Source organism: Furipterus horrens, unplaced genomic scaffold (genome assembly GCF_987537825.1).
Source record: "Furipterus horrens unplaced genomic scaffold, mFurHor1.1.pri manual_scaffold_17, whole genome shotgun sequence".
NCBI lineage: Eukaryota > Metazoa > Chordata > Mammalia > Chiroptera > Furipteridae > Furipterus > Furipterus horrens.
The window spans coordinates 98,280,159-98,301,429 of NW_028327187.1; the positions used below are offsets into that span (position 1 = coordinate 98,280,159).

Genomic DNA, 21,271 nt, shown 5'->3' on the forward strand with positions numbered 1-21,271 from the left:
AAGAATGATCCCGAATAGCTTCAGCAATCTTGAGAAAGAGGAATAAAGTAGGGGGAATCACAATACCTGATATCAAACTATACTACTAGGCCACTGTAATGAAAGCAGTCTGGTACTGGCATAAGAACAGACATATAGATCAATGGAACAGAATGGAAGTCCAGAAATAAACCCAGGTCTCGATCAATTAATATTTGACAAAGGGGGCAGGAGCATAAAATGGAGTGAAATGAGCCTCTTCAATAAGTGATGCTGGGATAACTGGACAGGGACATGCAAAAAAAAAAAAAAAATGAAACTATACCACCAACTTACACCCTACACCAGAATAAACTCAAGATGGATAAGAGACTTAAATGTAAGACGTGACACCATGAAAGTCCTAGAGGAAAACAGAGGCAGGAAATTTTCAGATATCCCATGTAGCAATATTTTCACTGATGTATCTCCCAGGGTAAGGGAAATAAAGGAAAGAATAAACAAATGGGACTACATCAAGCTAAAACGATTCTGCTTAGCTAAAGAAAACATTGGCAAAATGAAAAGGGAACCAACCATATGGGAAAACATATTTGCCAATGATACCTCAGACAAGGGATTGATCTATAAAATATATAAAGAACGTAAATGACTCAACAGAAGGAAGGCAAGCAATCAAATTAAAAATCAGCAAAGGACCTGAACAGACCCATCTCCAAAAAGGACACAGAGAGGGTTCATAAGCATATGAAAGGGTGCTCAGCACCACTAGCCCTCAGAGAGATGCCAATTAAAACCACAATGAGATACCACCTCACATCCACCAGAATGGCTATGATCAACAAATCAACAAACAACAAGTGCTGGCGAGGGTGTGGAGAAACGGGAACCCTACTGCACTGTTGGTGGGAATGCAGACTGGTGCAGCCACTATGGAAAACAGTATGGAATTTCCTCAAAAAACTAAAAATGGAACTGCCTTTTGATCCAGCGATTCCATTGCTATGATTATACCCAAAGAATCCTGAAACACCAATTCAAAAGAACTTATGCTCCCCTATGTTCATAGCAGAACTATTTACCATCGTCAAGATCTGGAAACAGCCCAAGTGCCCATCAGTAGATGAGTGGGTCAAAAAATTGGTACATTTACACAATGGAATACTATGCAGCAGAAAGAAAGAAGGAACTCCTACCTTTCATGACAACATGGATGGACCTAGAAAGTATTATACTAAGTGAAATAAGCCAGGTGGCAAAAGACAAATACCTTATGATCTCACTTATAACAGAAACCTAGTAAACAAAGCCAACCAATGAGCAAAATAGAACCAGAGGCATGGAAACAAGGAACAGACTAGGAGTGACAAGAGGGGAGGGGGAAGAGGGGAAAGGGGGTAAAAAGGGGAAGGGTCTAGTCAAGAACAAGTATGAATGACCCATGGACATGGACAACAGGGTGGGGATTGACTGTGGGAGAGGGGGCAGGTGGGCGGGGCAGGGGAGAGCAACAGGGGAAAAATTGGACAACTATAAAAAATAAATATAAAAATATACCTGAATTTTCTCTGTACATTTGGAAGAGGTAGTGGTTATTGCTAATGTGTATCAACAGAGCACTTAACTGTATTCAGACATTACATAGTTTAATTCTTGCAACCAGAACTGGCTACATAATTTATGGGCCCAGTACAAAATGAAAAAGCAGAGCTTCTTATTCAAATATTATTAAGAATTTCAAGAGGTGACAGCAGAGGATGAAATGAAGCATGGAGTTGAGGGAGGGGCCCTGGGTGCCTGCTTAAGTTGAACACTCATAAAGTGTGCCAAATTTGGCACACTGTGAAATATGTGTGTGTGTTTTTAAATCCTCATCTGAGGTTATGTTTATTGATTTTAGAGAGAGGAAAGGGGGAGGGGGAGAAAGAGAGAGAAGCATCCATGTGAGAGAGAAACATCAATTGTTTGCCTCCTGTATACTCCTTCAACAGGGATGGAACCGGCAAACTAGGCTTGTGCTGTGACTGGGAATCGAACTTGGAACCTTTCGATGTGCAGGATAATGCTCCAACCAAATGAGCCACCTGGCCAGGGCCAGTGATGTGTTTTTATTCCTATTTTACATATGAAGAAAATAAATCAAAGCTCTGAGATAGTAACTAACCTGCCCCAAATATTACAGTATGTGAACTGTGGACTTAAATTTTGAGAATTGTAGAGCCTGGCTCATGGGCCTCTACCTTTAATCACTGTAAGAGCAACTAGCTTCTAGACCTGAAGATAAACAATTGTAAGTCAACTCTTTTTCATTTTTATTGGGCTAATTGGACAGATGAAGGAAACACTGTTTAAAAGCAAATATCTTTTATTTTCATGAGGACATTTAAAAGTAATTTTCAATATACTCATAATCAAAATGGAGAAAGGTAACTGGATAAGAATTTATAGCTCAAACTATAGTATATTCTAATTTTGCCCTTGCACTGTTCAACATTTTAGTAATGGCAGTAAGTCATTCTTATCTGATATTTAGTTGTCCTAATTTTAATGTATTTGGATGACAGACTTATAATTCTGAAGATACATAGAAATGGTAGATTTAAAAGAACAATTAAAAAAAAGAGTTTGAAATTGTTCTCTACTTATAAAAGCAACACTCTGTGTAAAATGTTTTATTGCAGAACATTGGAAAATACAAAGAATACAGAAATATATAGTGCACAATAGAAATTATCTGTGCTTTCTCTGCCACAAATAACCACTGATGTTTATATCCTGTGTTGTTTATTCAGTACTAGAGTGAACAATATTTCCAGTGACATTTAAACATACTTGAAACATGTACAGTGCTTTATCATGTGCATGTAGTATAATTTATTTAAACCACCACCTACTGACATTAGGCTGTTTCTAGTATTTTACTGTTATAAATGATCCTATGAGCAGGGATAAATGTTATGTGCAGCAATTAGCATCAGGACAAATTTAGATGTTAAGATACTGGCTGAGGAAAATTCGCTTCTGCAACATTTAAAACGAAACTTTCTTGATTAGTATGTATTCAGTGCATGCAATTATTTTTGCATATTTAACATTTTTTATGTGTCATTCACTTTATCCCACAATTATTTGTGTGGTCTCAAGATCCCTCAAAATAGAGATTCCATGTTACTCATTTCTGAATGTCCTGTAGTGATACAGATTCAAAACATGTTGGAGTTTAATTGAAACATTGTGATTCAGCTGCTGAGCATCTTACACAATTGTAGATTGCTTTAACTCAATATGATGTGTAAAGCAGGAAATCTAGGTTTTGGACCACCAGTCAGATTAAATTAAATTTTAGCAAATACATGTTATTTATTGTGGAGATTGGAAATAAGATTTATCAGAGTCATGATGATCAAGCTTCATGTCTTCAAGACTGTCAGACAGAAATAATACTCAGTTTATTCTGTGTTGGCCCAGTGTTCAAAACATATTTTAGGCATGTGAAGTCATAGTAAGGCAGCCTTCCACTAGGTGTATAGAACTTTGCCAACGGGAAAATTTGGTGTCACATATTTTTAATGATTTTAACATATAATTAAGTGTTTATGTTCAAGAAAAACCATGGGGAAATTTAGTACATCACCAGCTGTTTTTTTATTTTTATTATATGGAATAGATATTGAAAGTAATTATTGATTTGTTTTATATAATGAATTATATCCCATATTTACAGTGTCAATGCAGAACCATTTTCTTCTTCATTCCAAAGGAAATTAAGTACTATTTTCAATTATAGTACAGTAATGAATATAATATAGAAAAATTACAGATCCATATCTTGCTATTTTATTTAAAATGATTATCTTTTCCTTTCTTAACAGGTTTGCTGTATTCTTAAATGCAATTTCATAGTATATCACGTTGCTACTTTCCTTTATTCTTCATGGGCACATCTATCCAATTTCATATTAGGTTGTCAATAAGAATATATAAAAATACAGAAATTAATTTCATAACCAAATATTCAGTAGCACAAATGTTCCATAATATTAGAAATAACTGCAAAAAATAGCTTTGTACTTTCAGAATCTCTGCATTCTGGTGCCTGCACATATAAAATTGGATATTTGGAACAATATTCTCTTCCATCTGGCATTGTATGCAAAAGTTTGCTCATTGTTAAAAAACGAAATGCTCTTGGCATCCTACTTGAAACCAGCATCTTCTTCTTGATTAATGGTAAACTTAATTTGATCATGTAATGGTCATTTTATATTGAGTGCAATTTAAATTTAAGCTTATACTGTAATCATTTTTTAAAAAAACTTGGGTACTTTATGCTTTCACTTGGCATAACTTGCCAATGGATTATATAATTATTGTTTGAAGTGAAGTGATTGATTTTCAATAGTGAATCTATGGACATCTTACAGAATATAAAATTTGTGCTTGGCATATAGAATCTCAGTATCTCACAATGTCCTCTCTTCAAAAAAAATTACAGAGTACCAAAATGGAAGTCCCTAAAACCTTGACATCTGTAAGGAGGTGGCTTGTACAAAGCATATCACTTTTAAAATGTATTTGTTAAAAGCACTTTTTACACAAGACATCATGATGAAGGATTTCATTACTGTCAATTACCTCTTTGGAAGCTGAAATATGAAGATCCTGAGGCTTCCCTGACTTCTTCTCAATGAAGGAATCAGTCATGGGATACAAGGCAGCGAGGCTACCACAAACCCTTTTCGTATTTCTTGGCAAGTCCAGGAAAATCAATTAAACGAATTTTGGCCCCAACCAGGTTCTATAAGTACCTATAAGTAGATACAGTACAGGTCTATTTTGGTCTCTTTGAAAATAGATTCTCTGGAGAAATTTGTATTACAGGAAGGGTGAGAATGAACATCCCAAGAGCCCACCTTTCAGTGTCCATAACAGGTGGACTGTGAGAGGATTGTTGGTGAAGGAAGGAAGGAAGGAAGGAAGGAAGGAAGGAAGGAAGGAAGGAAGGAAGGAAGAAAGGAAGGAAGAGAGGGAGGGAGGGAGGGAGGGAGAGAGGGAGGGAGGGAGGAAAGAAAGAAGGAAGGAAGGAAGGAAGGAAGGAAGGGAGGAAAAGAAGGAAGGAAGGAAGGAAAGAAGGAAGGAAGGAAGAAAAAGGAAGGAAGAAATGAAAGAAGGAAGGAAGGAAGAAAGGCAGGAAGGCAGGCAGGCATTTCACTGTTATATGACTTGTCTGTCTGGTAAATGCCCATGAACTGAGGTAATGGCCTGTCATGACTAGGGTTACAAACCATACTATTCCAAAGAATAACGATCTGTACCTATATACTTTTTTAGCAGAAAGTCAGTGTTTTAAAACCAAGAAGACCCTTTAAGGCTAACTTGGGGAACTCAAACATTTTAACATATTCAGTTATTTAAAACAAACAAGAATAGTGTGCTTTTAGCATTTGAATAACTTTCCACTGAAATGTATTCCTGGACTAATAGGCACTTTATGTTAACCTTTTTTTGTAATTGTAAAGGGCATTTCACTTATTTGAATAAAAAGTCATTTATTATAAAGTTCAAATAATTTTGTCTAAAAATGTATGGGCCATAGTCATTCTAGGTGATAATCACAGATGCATTCAACAAACTATTTAACAAATGTCTACAGTGTTCCAGGTGATTGGATTGGTGCTGGGGTACCTTTGTAAACTTTAACTTAATGTCGTAAACACAACAGTATGTCTAATCGAATGTCAGAGTGACACCCTAAGTTTTTCTTCTCTGCCCACTTTATTTCCCATTGCCTAATAAATTGAGGGGAAACTAAGTTTACTTCTGGTTTTGAGATTACCTTCCTTTGCGACTTCAGTCCACACAAGTACGATAAAACAATTTGATTTGGGTTCATTGTGGTGCTATTTTGATCTGAAGGTCAATTTCCCACTGTGCAGGAACAGTTTCTTTATTTTCCTTCACCACTCCAAGCTGTCTTTACTGAAGTCTTTCAAGCACTGTGTGACCTCTTATTTCAATACCTCTTGCAGATCTCTCAGTCCACCAGCACCGCTCAGGCATCACTAGCGCAGACGACTGTGATGGAAACAGTAACTATGGTGACCACGAGGGGACAGATCCTGGTAAGGCATGCCCAAGAGGAGCTCCCACCTCCACCTCCTCAAAAGAAGAGGCAAATTATTGTGGATTCCGAAATTAGGAAAAGGTGAGAGGATTTGACTCCCAGCTTTTTCATCAAGCAGAGATGAATTGTGTGGCAGGAAAACTCATTTTCAGCTGCTGCAATGGCAGTGTTTTTACTTAAACAATATCTCCAGAAGCCTTAGGTGTCTGTAATGTCAGTTAAGTTAGTGAGAAGAATTATGAAGTGAGTTTTAAAATGTGCCCAGGCAATCGATATCTCAGCAAAAACTGAATGCCTAATGGAGGTACTGTTTTCTGGATCGAAAGAAGGAACTGTGTGTGATGAACTGCCGTGGATGCATTTTAATCCTGAAAGTTTCTATTTTTTCCTTTTAAAGAGCCTGCTGGTTCAGTGCCTGCTTTAGCATTAAATGTCTTTTTTCCCCCGCAGTAATGGGAAGTACATTTTCATGAAGAAGTACACCTGTAATAGACGAAATCCATTCTGCTAGTTTGTGAGAACATAATGTCTCAACCTGTGCATCCTAAATCGGGAGTCATTAATTACAGAACAGTTCTCCTGTTCTTTGATATTTATAAAGTCTTATCTTGAATGTGTTAGAGTTTGTAGCTGGCCTTTTTGTGGATATTCTCAACTAGACATTGCAGGTAAGTTAGGTATTATGCAAATCAGTGGGTATATTAAAATGACGGGCATAAAATTTCATAAATGGAAAACCAGCATGAAAATCATAAAAAAATGCTACAATTTCATTTTAATTTCAATTGTTACCATTCTAAGATTGAGAAAGAACACTAAGATCTGCCTTTTGTTTCTAAGCAGCATATGTTTAGGATTGCATGTAACACTTGACATTAGAATTTGTATTTCTAGCGTATAGAAATATGAGAAGAACAACACATACCTAAAAATAGGGTATCAGATATTTTTTGGCAAAGGAGAAAAAACACCTAGAGAAGGTACTCACGCACATTATCTGGGACTTTCAATATTTATCCATTCACCCATGACTTAGAAGAAACCCCCTTTCCTAATTCTACAGTAAGCCACTGGGCCTTTCTCCCTGATTGTATCTGCTTGGCTGAGTGACTCCTCTGGTCCAGGACTCAGCAAACTAAATTGGGCAGGCTAAACCCAGCCAGCTGCTCATGAGCTAAGAATTGTTTTTACATCTTTAAATGGTTGAAAATAGTCAACAGGAGACTAGTATTTCTTGATGTGAAAATTTCATGAAATTCTAATGTCACTGTTCATCAGTAAGGCTTTATGGACACAGCACACTCATTCATTTATGTATCATCTGTGGCTGTTTTTATGTTACAAAGGCAGCGCTGTTGTCAAAGAGACTATATGGCCCACAACGCCTGAAATAGTTACTATCTGGCGCCTCGTAGAAAAACTTTGTGGATTCTTGCTCTAGTCAGATGGTTCTCTGTGTCTTTGAACATTAGCGTTCTGTTTGGGGCAACAACTTCCAGGAACTCTACTCATGCTAGTAGTGGAAATTTTAACATTCATTGATGGAGAAAGAACACAATGGCAAAAATAAACCAGTAAAGCCCTTAATGAATTTGCATTTTATTAATCCTTATACATGGAAACTAATTTAATGTCATGTTAACTATGTGTCTACAAACGGTGCTTAGTGGGCACATGGATTTACGGATCCTTTGCAACAAAGCAACAGCTCTCCAGCAATTTCCTAACCAGAGCAATATGGAAACGAACAGCCTTCCCCTCTGACTGTGTTCAGGAGTCTCCTAAAACAAACATTAACAGGACAAGGTGACTCATGTCAGTCTCTGTCTTCAAAAGCTTATTCTTGGCTTCTCTTTGGAAGATGTATTTGGGTAGGAAAAAATGTGTGATTACTTTTTCTTTTCAGAAAAGTGTGGCTAGCGATGAAACATTTTGTCTCCTAGATTCTGTTTGTATCATATGCACTCAGCAGTTTTCCTAAGTGCCTGGAAGGAGATGTCCATTTGGGAACATAAAGAATATTTTACTTAAAGAAAAACTAACACTTAATGAGGCTTTATTATGTGCTCAGCACTGCATTAAATGCTTTATCTGCATAGCTCATTTATTCTTCCCAGTAATCCAACAAAATAGGTATAGCTCTTATTATTATTACCCATAGCTACAGAGTACCTGCCAGGATTTCAGCTGAGGTAGCTGGACTGCAGGACATGGATTGTGTAGAAAAATGTTTCTTCAGCAGGTATATAACTGATCTTATGTCTTGGTTTGCCTGAATCTATTTGATTATACCTTTGGCCCAGCGTGATGATATGTAGCACCAACTTACACTCTCAAATGTGGCCTGATTTATACAGTCAACATGGACAGTCTATATTAAAAACTCTAGACTGATAACTTTAGACTGAACAGAGAGAACAGTTGAGCAAACATATAAGAGCAATTAAATCCAGTAGATGGTCATTGACTACTGGATGGAATCTGGTCAAAATATTATAATGGTTCAAGGGGCATCATGCATACATGACCAAAAGCTCCATGACTGCTAGTGTCATGTTTCATGTGAGAACCGCTAGCATTGAATTGCCAACACTACAGTCTTGACCATGTTGAATGCTGATCTCTTAAAAATGATCTCCATTTTCAGCATCTCTGGTTCTGTTCCTCCCTCTTGACCTGACCCGTTTTCCTCCTTTTGCCTAAGTCCTATGGTAGTGTCTCCTAAACCCACCTTTTGGCCCACCTGACTTCTTGATCTGAAGTGTATCCTCTCATTGATTCAAGTCTGGCTCTATGTGAATGACTCCCAAATCTTATAGCTCCACATACGATTCCCTTCTTCAGATTTTACTTTTATATCGTTCAAGCTGTGATCTAGGCACTTACATTTGTGCATCCAGTCAGTGGTTCAATTTTGTTTTTATAAATGCAAACACTTGTTGCCTTCAGTGAATCACACCTAGTTACTCATACATTGCACACATATTTTACTTACTGTAATTCGCTGCCTTTGTGTCGAAAAGCATAGAAGATATTGGGAAAAGCATGGACGTTGAAATCAGAATCACTCCGGTTTGAAGCCTGCCTGTTTTAATGACTACTGCAGGGTCCCAGGTGAATAACCTCATATCTGTGCCTCAGATTCAAGCGTTCCATACAGTGCCTGAAAGGCAGTAAGAATTCAATACATGCAATAGCTATTGCTCTTATTGTTTGGTTGTGGAAAATGTAGTGGAGATGGAGGTGGTGGTGGAGGCTGTGGGGATGATGGAGGCGGTAGAAATGGTACTGGGGGTGTTGGAGCCAGTGGTACTAAAAATAGTGGTCGTTCGTGATTGAGGTGGCGGTTGTTGTGGAGATGGAGATGGCGGTCATGTACTACTGGTGAAAAAAAATCCCATAAGCATCATCTCGAAGTTAATGAATATAACAGAAAATAACCTCAGTTTCCTCTTTAAAATACCACCTGACTTCTCTGTTTCTGTCACTCTTTCTCTGATCTTGTGCCTTATTTACCATTATTAATTACATTCTACTATTTGATAAGTCACACCTTTTCAGTCACTGCCTAATCATTCTGCCAGCTCCACAACCTAAGGCACACACGTCACAGTGGTGAGACTTGCCCCTCCTTCTGATTAAACTGCCTTAAATTAATGTATCTAAAATGTGACTTTTATGCAGACCTTCTTGCTTGAGATCCTCATTACTCCAGTTGCCACAAAAGAAAACACAAGCTGCTTTTTATGATATTCAGTATTATTCTTCCACCAGATTTTTTTATGTCCAGCTTCCCAAAACTCTTTCCACTTTAGCCAGTAAATTACATTATGTACATACATTCTTTTTGTTATATGTTTTAATGTCAACCACGTACATTTTTCTCATCACCAATCACAACGAAGGAGTCCTGTTATTATACTTCTTTATACTTTACTTAGATTCCATTTATAGTGTCATACATACAATAAATAATCAACAAATATTTGTTGAAAGAGTGAGTAATACAGTTCAATTAATTGTGATAACTAAAATGTTTTATTGCAATAGCACTTAAGAATTCTTATCTAGCTCCTCATGTAATTGTTCTTAATAATAACAATCTTTACCCATTAAGATATCATTATAGTCTCTTAATTATCTAAGTTGCATTTAGTTGACTCCTGAATAATTACATGATTTCCCTGTTTGCTCTATTTACTGCATAAGTTGTCCTCCTTACACCAAGATCCACAAAAGTGTTTGATGATCTTGGGTCACAAGATAATTAATTTTAACAGTAAATTATCCCTGAAATTCAGTGATCTTATTTTACATATAGGTAATTATCTGAGCATGGGACTCTGAACAGGTTAAAACTAGGTCTATTATCTAGTTAATTTGAATTTATTGAGAGGATTAGTTTCTAATCATGTAGCAGTTATTTTAAAAGACTTTTCACAAAAGCTTTTCTTTACATTTTTGCATAAACCAGGTGAATCCAATGGCAGATGGAATCTTTTACAAGTAAATGCCATCTCAGTGAAGGTGGCTTTTCCAAGTACAGCATTAACAAACGGGTATCTTTGACCTCCCGAGACAGATAGAGGCATTTAGAAGTATCTGAATTCACTTAGGTAAACAGAGTCTAGAGTTTGCTTTCGCTGACCATTTCCCCACATGTGTACTAAATGATAGAATAAGTTACCCAGTTACAGACCTGTATTATTTTATTTTCTATTTTTAGCTTTTTTGTTTCATTTTCTTTCCTTTTATGTCTGCTGACTTAATGATGTTAATTTATGTCACATCCATAGAAGCAAGTTAGATAAGTGTTAGATAAGACCTCTCTTTCTGAAATTTTATGAAATTAATGCCTAAATTATTTTTGTGTTAGATATTTATTTTAGCTTTTATTCCCAAATTATAATCTGAAAGTTGTAAACTGGAACATTTAAACTAATTTGCAGAACATAATTAGATTATTAATGTGTGTAAGAGCTAATTTTTAATTTTCTATATGATAAATTGATTATAAAATGAGTTGTTGGTCTCAGCAATAACATTTTTGCCTCCTTTACAGTCCAGAAAAATAACACATTGCTTCTTTTATCAAAGGAGACTAGACTCTAGACTTGTTCACAGTTACGGGTTAATTGGGGTCCAAAAAGGTTAAATAACTTGCTTTCAGTTGGAAAGTAAGGACTAGTGCTAAGTCTGCTAATTTGCATTTTTGTTATAGTTGCAAAGTCTTGCTTCTTTTTATCTATTAAGAGTCAAATGATCCTGGTCATCAACTCCAATTTTAATTTAGAAATGATCTTTGGTGAAGAATAGAAACCTACTTACTACCCTCCTCAGATATTCCAAAAACAATCATTCATTTAAGGTTCTTAAAATTCTTTTGTCATATATGTCAAGACTTTAGTCAGGAAATATGTTTTGAAGAGGATAGGGATGTGAATTCTCGAGTTCCAGAGAACTTGAAAACAGTGACTCTCATAGTGCAGTGCATGAAGCAGTGGCATCGCTTGGGAGCTTATTAGAAGCATAGATTTGGGGTCCTGGAAATATCAAGGGGAACACTATGTAAAGTATATGATCGTACACGTAAAACCAATGCAATATAAAATTGAAACAAAGAAGTGAAATGCAGATTTGGGGAGGGGGGCTCCCCAGTCTTGCTGAATCAGAAACTGTGCAGGTGGGCCCTGCAGTCTTTTATAGGCTCTCCCGTTCATTCCGATAAGCCTGTAATTCTGAGAACTCTTGCAGGAAAACAGTGGCTTTTCATACATTCGCATGTATTTGAAGCACCTGGAGGGCTTGTGAAAAGACAGGTTACTGGTCCCCACCAGAGTTTCTGACTCAGTTATGTTTGGGGCGCTGCCTGGGAATCTTAATTTCTAACAAGTTTTCAGGTGATGCTGATGCTACTGATTCAGGGCCTTTGTCTTAGAAGCCAGTGCACCAGAGCATGATCTCAGTTATAGCCTGACTCTTGCTTGTCTTTCCCCAAACCAGCCCCAACGACAGGAACCATCTACTCGAGGCTAGGCTAAGGGATGCTGCTGTTCCAAATTGTGACACCTGTGTTGCTTTGTGTTGACATGAACTATTCATATGCCTGTTTTACACACTTGACTGAAAGCTCCCTTGGGCCAGAGTCCTGACCCGGAAAGGGCTCTTCTACATGGTAGATGCCCGATATAAGTTTTGATGGAAATGCACTAGAATGGCAACTGGTCCTGTAAGATGCTACAGCTAGCTGTGGGTGTCTGACTACTGCAGTTGTAGGAAAATGAACTCTTCCAGAATGCAAGGCATGACAGGGATGCCACCAGCAAGAAAGACAGGGCCATAGTGCCAGAACTGTGACATACAGTTTTGTTTGTTCGCTGAGTGAAGAAAACGGTCGTCACATTGATTCACCTAAAAGAAGCATAGTTGAATGCCAAGAAAAGTTGATTTTTTACTCGGGAGATCTAAAATACCTCTATCCTCTTACTTCTGACTTTTTGTGCCCTCTAACACTCTACATCAAGCACTGAAACTGCCCTCAGCCAGGTCACCAGAGAGTTCCTTAATTGCTGGCTCCAAAGGTAGCTCTTCAGTTCTTCCCCTTCTTGACATTTGTGCTGGGCTTGACAGGGATGATTAGTCCCTTGAAAATTTCCTCTCCCTCCATTTCTGGAACACTGTTCTCTCCTGTTTATTTTCTCCCCCTTGCTTTCTCACTATGTCTTCTCAGTCTGTGAATGAGTAAGTGACTTGCTTTAGTCACAGTAGCTTTTGAGTGGAAGATTCAAGGCCAGAGCCCCTATGCACGCTCATAGACTCCTGTGCTCTCAGATCCATTCCCCATGTTTCTCTTGTCTGCTCCATGTGAAAGGGACACACACTGCCCGCCACTGCTCACCCTCTGGCTGCCACCTGGGCCTGTCCAGTTGGAAGCACTAGCAACACAATAGAGGGAGAAGGAAGAGACGAACCAAGGTATTTTGCCTTCAAACACCACTTTCACTGTCATTTCTAGAGCAGTTACACCTCCACAGTGGCTTTGGTTTCCCCCGGATGGCCCCTCCCTCCACTGGTCTGAGCTCCTGCCTGGGGGTCCTGACAGTGTCAGTGCCAGTCAGCAGGGCCTGGCTCTGGCACCACCCCTCCCCACATTGTTCCTCGAGTTTCAGGCACAGTCACAGCTTCCTGATGTCACTAGTGCTTTGAGTTGCCTTACCATGCCCTGCATTGCTTCCCAGTTTTCCACCGCCTGCTTAACCCATTCTGTGTGCTATCCTTACCTCTCCCTGAAACACCTAGAGTAGCTTCCATTTTTCTGACAAGACGCTGACAAATCCTCATTTAGCACTGCAAGAATATTACTGGATATTACTTATTGGCTAACTGCTGAGTGAAGCACTAGAGGTCTGGAATTGAAAAGAAATGGTTCCTGCACTCGGGAGTTTACTGGAGATACAAATATGTAAAACTCCAAATCATTACAGCCAAATTCTGCAAGTGTTCTAAGGGAAGTATTAGGGAGGCCGAGAAATGCCTGGGCGGGTATGTTCCCAGAGACAAAAGGTAGTCAGCTGGGGGCAAGTATTGTGGCAATGGGCAAAGGAAAAGAAATGAAAGCAGAATCTTAAGGATACAGAACAGTGGGTTCAAAGACACAGAAGCTTGAGGGAGAGTGGAGCATGTGGAGATCAGAGAGCAGTTAATTACAGCTCAAGCAGAGGGCAGTTGCCGCTAAATATGCAGCTTGTGGCCAGCCTATGAACTATTTGCTAGTAGTCTGTGACAACAGAAGTCACCAGGAGTATAAATCAACTAAGTCCCTGTGCATACTATTTCATCCAATTGCTTTTTAATTGCAAAACTTTCTGGACAAAGGAAGCAAGTGCATTGATTTATATTCTGGCTCAAGCTCCTTATTTCATTGTGTCCTGATAATAAAGAGTTTGCAGACTGTTTGAGTAGCATTGGCATGTTTTAGAACAAAAATGGGCTGGGGAGAAGTCAGTGAAGCTGGAAAGTTAGGCAGCTAGAGAGCAGAAAGAAATTTCTGTGCCATGCATTTCAAGAATTATGGGCAGAGGAATGATCTAATGAAAATTGCATTTTCAGATACAGTCCTCAGCAGGCTGTGAAGAGTATGGATAAGAAAGGGGAAAGTAAAGGCAGAGAAATCAGTTAAGAATTTCTTGCACAAAAGTATCAGACTGAACTAGAGGGAAGGGCAGTGTGGTACGAAGGATTACAATAATGAGAATTTAATAAGCGTGCTTGGAGGGATTTAGGGATGTGGCTGTTATCAGACAACTGTGAGTGGTCGTGCAGGTTGCTCACTGCCTAAGTCCAGAAGGTACTGTTCTTCAAAACTATGATGTGAATGACACTCTCTAAAGTCACGCAGCCTCAACAGCAGAACCACACTTGAGATTTCAGTAAGAAGTCCAGGTGTGTCCCGGTTGGTGTGGCTCAGTGGATTGAGAGCCGACCTGTGAACCAAAGGGTCACCGGTTCGACTCCCAGTCAGGACACGTACCTGGGTTGCAGGCCAGGTCCTCAGTTGGGGGCATACGAGAAGCAACCGATCACTGTCTCGTACATCATGTTTCTTTCCATCTCTCTCTCCCTCCCTTCCCCTCTCTCTCTAAAAATAAATAAATAAAATCTTAAAAAAAGAAAAGTCCAGGTGTATTTACAAGCCCAACAAACACATGAATGACACAGATATAAACATGAGGAGAGAGGATGAGCTGGAGATATTAATTTGGAAATAATTACAGGTAGCTGAGATGGCTGATAAAGATTAGAAATGATAGTGCCCTTAGAAAGTGTCATCGAAATGTGAATCTTGGGGAGACTGGCATTAAAGGGATAAGAAGAGGAGACTGAGAAGACACAGTGAGAAAGCCAGGGGTAGAAAAGAAACAGGAGAGAACAGTGTTCCAGGAACGGAGGGAGAGGAAATTTTCAAGGGACTAATCATCCCTGTCAAGCCCAGCCCAAAGGTCATCTCTGAAATGGAATTTATATAACTTTCCTGGTGTGCCCTTGTGCTGTGGAAATTTTATTATACATACGTCTCTCTCTCTCTTTTTTTTTTTAACTTGTGATTTACTATTGTTCAATAGAACAACTATTGGGATTTCCCCCTATTTAAAAAAAAATTATTGCAGTGACATTGGTTAATAAAACCTTATAGCTTTCATGCGTACAATTCTATGATACATTGTCTTTATATGTCTCTTTGTTAGTACAGGCAGACCCAGGGAAAAGCCCTGAGACTGATAACGGATCTCCCTCCCTCAGAGGAAGGCAAGGAGAGACTGAAGAAAGAGGCAGGCTACTCCAGCCTGGCAATTAACAGAATTTATTAAGGGAACCTTGCATACAGGACATGCCTTGGGCAGCTGGAAGACAAAGTGGATATCCTCTGTGCTACTTAACAAGTGTCAGAGAACTGTGCAGGGTAAAAAGGGAGGGGATAGCTCGTGAATGCTACCAGGTACGGGAAATTACTTTCCATGCTTGACCAGGTCGAAGAACGGAACTCGCAACAAAGCAGGAGGCAGGGGAGGGGTGCTGATCTATGGCAGAGTGAACATTGATTGTGATCAGTCTCTAAGGGATGTTTGCGGTAAGCAGTCTCCATTCTGGCCTGGGTCTTGCTTGTAGGCTAGATACGGTCTCGTCACGGAACAGTCTCTCCTCCACGGTCTTGGTGATTGTTTAGGTAAAAATACATATCTTTCCTCCAGGAGAAAATTGAGTTTCCGGTTACTACTTTATAGTGGATATTTTCCCCATTGCCACCTTTGTGTTATAATAGAACATATCCCTTACTCTGATGTCCTCTGAGAATATTCTTCTGATGTGTTCTCTGGACATCAAGGCCTCCAAGACTCTTCTGGAAAAAGCCCTAGTGGCAATTGTGACTTCCAGAAAAGCCTGTATTGGAATCTCAGTCTTTCAACGTCTTGCTTTATGATCTCAGGGAATTTGACAAACCACCCTGAGCTTGTTTGTTTTTCACTAAGAAAAATGGGAATAATAACCCATAATTCTGTTGCTCTCAGAATTAAATGAAGAGAACATCTGCTTTAATACCAGAAAGATGGTGCTTAGTATTTGTGTATATTTTCTATAAAGTTACATACAAGCTACCCCAAACAATGGGAGAAGAGTGCTTTTCTTATGGTAGATTGAGTAAGTATTTGTTGTCAAAACTGTCTACTTGTTGAAATGCCTTGGAAATAAAAAATGAACATCTCAAGAATTAAAAAAAAAGAAAACAAAAACTGTACCTCAATAATTCAACACACATTGTGCCACCACATGTGAATGAAATGACGCCTGGCTTCTATGTACTGAATTATGTCCGCCCACCATTCATAACCTGAAGCCCTAATCCCATCTGATGGTGTCTGGAGATGGAACCATCAGGAGATAATTAGGTTTAGAGGTGGCCATGAGTGTGGGGTCCTTGTGATGAGATGAGTGTCCTTTGAAAAAGTGCCATCAAAGAGCTTGCTCTCTGTCTTTTTCCCTTCTGTGTGAGGACACAGTGACAAGATGACAGGGTGACAAGCCAGGAAGAGAGCTCTCACCAGAGCCTGACCATGCTGGCACCTGGATGGTCTCTGGCTTCCAGAACTCAGTGAAAAGAAATCTCTGTTGTTTAAGCCACCCAGTGTGGAGGATCTTGTTATGTCAGCCAGAGCTGACTGAGATTCTACATTGGTAGACCAGTGAGTCTTGCTTTGTGTTTTAACTCAAGTTTAGAGAGAGGCTCACTGAAGGGAGTGGACAGATTGAAACAATTCATGGCTCCGGTGCAGTGCCCGTGGCTCAGTAAGTCCACGTCAGATTTAAATGGCTTTCCACGTTGCACTCGATAGTTTCTGAACCTTGACTGGAAGTTATTTAAACTTTAAAGACCCACAAGACAAAAGCATGTTGAAGTCCTTTAAACTCAGCAAGCTTTCACACTGAGCGCATTTAAAGTTTAAATTGCTTCCCACGGGTCCAAGGCAACATCCAGTGTGTGAAGGGGTTCTTTGAACACACCCGTAGTCAGTATGAATCCATAGTATTTCAAGAATATAGTGACAGAAACGTTCATTTTATGGCTGCTTTTCATATTCATTCAACCGATGTCTAATGGATCACTATGGTTCATAAAGCATTCTGATAGCTGTGACTGTGGACCATACTTAGTCCTTCCCTCAGGAAGCTTGCACTCTAGTATAAACTGTATTACGAAGAAGTACTTACAAAATGTTAGCAATGTCATAAGGAAGGAAAGCTCATTTTCTGCTTGAGAGATGAGCATGGCACACTCAGGGAGAGCAAAGCGATACGGTTGCTGTGAACTACTGTACACCAGTTTGTCCCCATTGGAATGTCACGTGAAATAGGTCATCGCAGCTTCACTCTATCAAGCAGTGAGAGTCAACCAATTTTTCTCTCAAGAGCCAGACAGTTAAATTTTGAGACTTTGTGCCCCCTGCCGTTTCTTTCACAGCTACAGTATTCCCTCACTTATTGTGGGTATTACGTTCTACAGTATTCCCTCATTTATTGTGGGTATTACATTCTAGAATCCTCCCGCCATAGGTGAAAATCCACGAAGTAGGAACCTTACATTTATTTTAGTATTTATATATATTTAAGGCTTTATAAATCATCCCCCCACACTTATAAACTATTCCCAGTCCCTTATTAACCTTTCCCACTCCCTTATTAACCTTTCCACACTTTTATAAATACTACTTATGTTCTTAAACATATTCTATGCTCTTAAACCTACGTAACTTTAACAATATATGTATACAGTACCGCAAAATCCCACGATATAGCAAAAAAGCCACGATAAATAATTAAATATAATATTTTTATAAATCCCGCGATACAGTGAGGCTGCGGTAAGTGAACCGTGATATAGAGTGGGATTACTGTACTCACCTCTGATAATGCAGTGAGAAAGCAGCCATAAAAAAATGCATTTATGAATGATTGTGGCTGTCTTCAGTAAACCTTTATTCTCAAAAACAGATGGCGAGCCAGATTGGTCCAATGGACCGTCATTTGCCCATTCCTACAACAAAGGGTGCAATAGATGAGATTATTTTGTTGTTGATGATTGTTATTGACTTTGCTTTTTGTCTTTGTTATAGCTTTCTTTGCAGTTTTCATTCCTGTGGTTACAATAATGGCTTTTATTTACCAGTCCTTAACAAAACTTTGAAACAAATACTTCTACCTTCAAGTGAGAAAGTGAGACTATGATGTAGGACTGGCCTAAACCCAGTAAGAAAGGGTCATGTAAGGCAGTAATCACAGCATCTAAAGCGTAAATGGCTCCTGCCATGGGTCAAACACTCCTCTAAATATTTTATATATATTAACATATTTAAATATTGAAACAGCATTATAAAGTTTTTTCTTTTTTTTATTGTTCCCCTCTGAAGAAGGGAAGATATGGCACAGAAAGACCAGATGACTTCCCATGGTCACTATGTTTATAGGAAGCAATGCAAGTCAGGATTTGAACTCAGGCTACGTTCTTGAATTCTCTATCCTGCTATATTTTAATGAGAACTTAGTTAATTTTTATCAACATATTTAGCTAAAATTAAGAGCTCAACTAATATTGTTTAAGACTTGGTTGATGTCTGTCTGTGGAAACTGCGCTTCCCCTAGACTGTGGCTCTTCTACACTCTGAAGTTTTGTAGACTCCAGGCTCACCTTGGAGCATGTGGCTATCTTTAAATACAGATCTTTTCCTATGAAAAAACAAACAAACAAACAAACAAAAAATTCTTTCAAAGTTAGGTTTTTAAATATCAAGATATAGGTGGGAGTCCTGTATGGTTGAACTGTTTTTCTAGGTGTGAGACTTCTAGTGCTAACCACATCAATGCTTACTCTCAGTTCTGAAGTCAGAAAATGCATCATCAGATTGTAAATTTGGGGATTTTAGGAAACTAAGGAAGGAGCTAAAGTAAAAATAGACTAGAAAAATAACTATTTTATAATGCCAAGAGGGTATCAGTTATGCAACTAAGGTTCATAATTTAGGTAAATGAAAATGTTTAAAATTAATGTCCTAGCGTTAGAGACTACAATCAAGTTCTGGAATAATTCAAAATGCCACCTATATAGCAACAAATAACACATTCGTGTTGACTTTCCCTTAATACTTTTAAGAAAGTGTTTCCCTTTCATTTGGTACAAAGGGAAATAAGTGTAGTATAGTGGAAATCTTTGGATTCAGACAGACTCGGTTTTGAATCTTAACTCCACGCTTCACTGTATATTGAAAATAAAACCAGTTCCTAAATCTCTCTGCTTATGACCTGTCTATGAATATGAAGATTATAATAAATAACCTACGTAGTTATTATGGGAGGTGAACTATGTTTTTCCTTTATGAAAGCATGTGATGTGAACATGATGTTTAAAATGCTATTTTTCCTTTGAATTTTATTGTAAAATTAGCATTTAAAAAAATCTAGATGGAACAGGGATGCGATCATATGCAAATTTAGAGCATGTGTGTCTAAACATAAACCAAAATTAGGTAAAATTAATGAATTGGGGACAACTACTGGGTTATAAAGGCTAGGAAATGCTAAAATATTATTTGGATTAAGCACATCTCCCCAAGTTGAGGATATTTTCTCAAGGGAATCTTTGTATTCTGACTTCAAGATACTTCTGCACTTGTGTTAAAATGCCTAAAGGCATTTTAACTGTGCCTCTGAGGGTGTCTTACTATCATGTTCTTTTTACACCATTTTATCTATATCTTCGGATATTTTATGTTTCTTTGTAAGAGAATTCCCATGAAAAATCCATTTGTCACCATTTTATCTTTACGTAGATAAGAACATAAAAGAGAAGCTAAATTGAGGACCAAACTGTGAAAGGGAATGTGCGCCCTCTAGCGACCCTCATTTATTCTCACAGGGGCAGATATAGCTTTTCTTTTTGGTCTCTTCTACTTGAATAAACATCAAACTTGAGGGTAAAATAAATGGCTCAAGGTTTTCAACTTGAGCACATTACATTGTATGCTCATAGAGTTATTGCTATAACAAGCTGTCATCTTTCATTTAAGAGAATATTTCTATTAACCTCTGTTAAGGTGATTTTCTAGCACAGAACTGTGTTTCAAAGGGACTTTCAATGTACTGAAAATGAAAAATAGGTTCTAGGCATCTGTGGTTTAGGAACATTGTATTGCCATGTGCTTTCATACTTCTTGGCTTTACAACTAATTTCTCCAATAGAGCTCGTTCTGACATCTCAGAATTTTGGGGGTTTTCTTCATTTTTCAGGTGTGTTTCCCTGATAGTTACATTAACAGAAAATATAAAAGTGACACATCGCATTTTAGAAATAAATATTACCAATGTATTTTTAAGTGGTTAAGATTTATTGCCAAAATAAGGTAAAAAGAGTATTTTAAAATTGTTTTTATATGCCAGATGTTAAAATAGTTTAGTTACGTTTTACTTACTGGTGACAAGAAATATTTTTGTAGGAGTTGTAGTCTGTTTAGTGCAATCAGTTTTACTAGAAGTACAAAGATTAATATCAATGCCAGATAACACATGGAGTTTACTTGCATTTATAGCTTTAAAAGATTAGATCACCTGGTTTGTATTCAAGGACATTTATTTTAAAAGGCAGTATTTTCATATACATGAAACATATTATCGGTTCACTATAATCGACAATAAAGAAGGTGCACAGTTTTAAGGACAAATTTTATGTTTTGGACAAGAAGTCAGATTTTGAAGCACATGTTAAATAGGCATATTTTACAACAAGGTAAACTATACCGAAAATGATTTTTTAGTATCTTTTAAATATTTATTTCAGCACAATCTGGAATCATTAAACTTAACTGTACAGAAACATATTATTTTATGCATGATGTGCTTAAATTTATACATATAAAACTAGAAATACACTGAAGCTTGTAAAGAAAATCATGTAAACATAAGGATAATAGAATGCCTGATAGGAGTGTTAATGTAGCCAGTTTATATTAACTGAGGCCAATGTCCTGTTTTATTTGTCATAGTTTGTTTCAAGTTCTTTGTAAACTTTTGAAAAGAGTGTATAGGGTTTTTATTATAACTGGGAATTTTAACATCCTTTGCTGT

At 38.0% G+C, this 21,271-nt stretch overlaps 1 protein-coding gene across 1 annotated transcript in view; it reads left to right on the forward strand.

Annotated features, from left to right (window-relative positions):
• Positions 1-21,271, forward strand: part of DMD (dystrophin) — a 1,939,482-nt gene that overhangs the window by 616,913 nt on the left and 1,301,298 nt on the right. Inside the window, exon 17 of the mRNA XM_090265340.1 lies at positions 6,009-6,184. Coding sequence (XP_090121466.1) covers positions 6,009-6,184 — 176 coding nt within the window. The remainder of the gene's footprint in view (positions 1-6,008; positions 6,185-21,271) is intronic.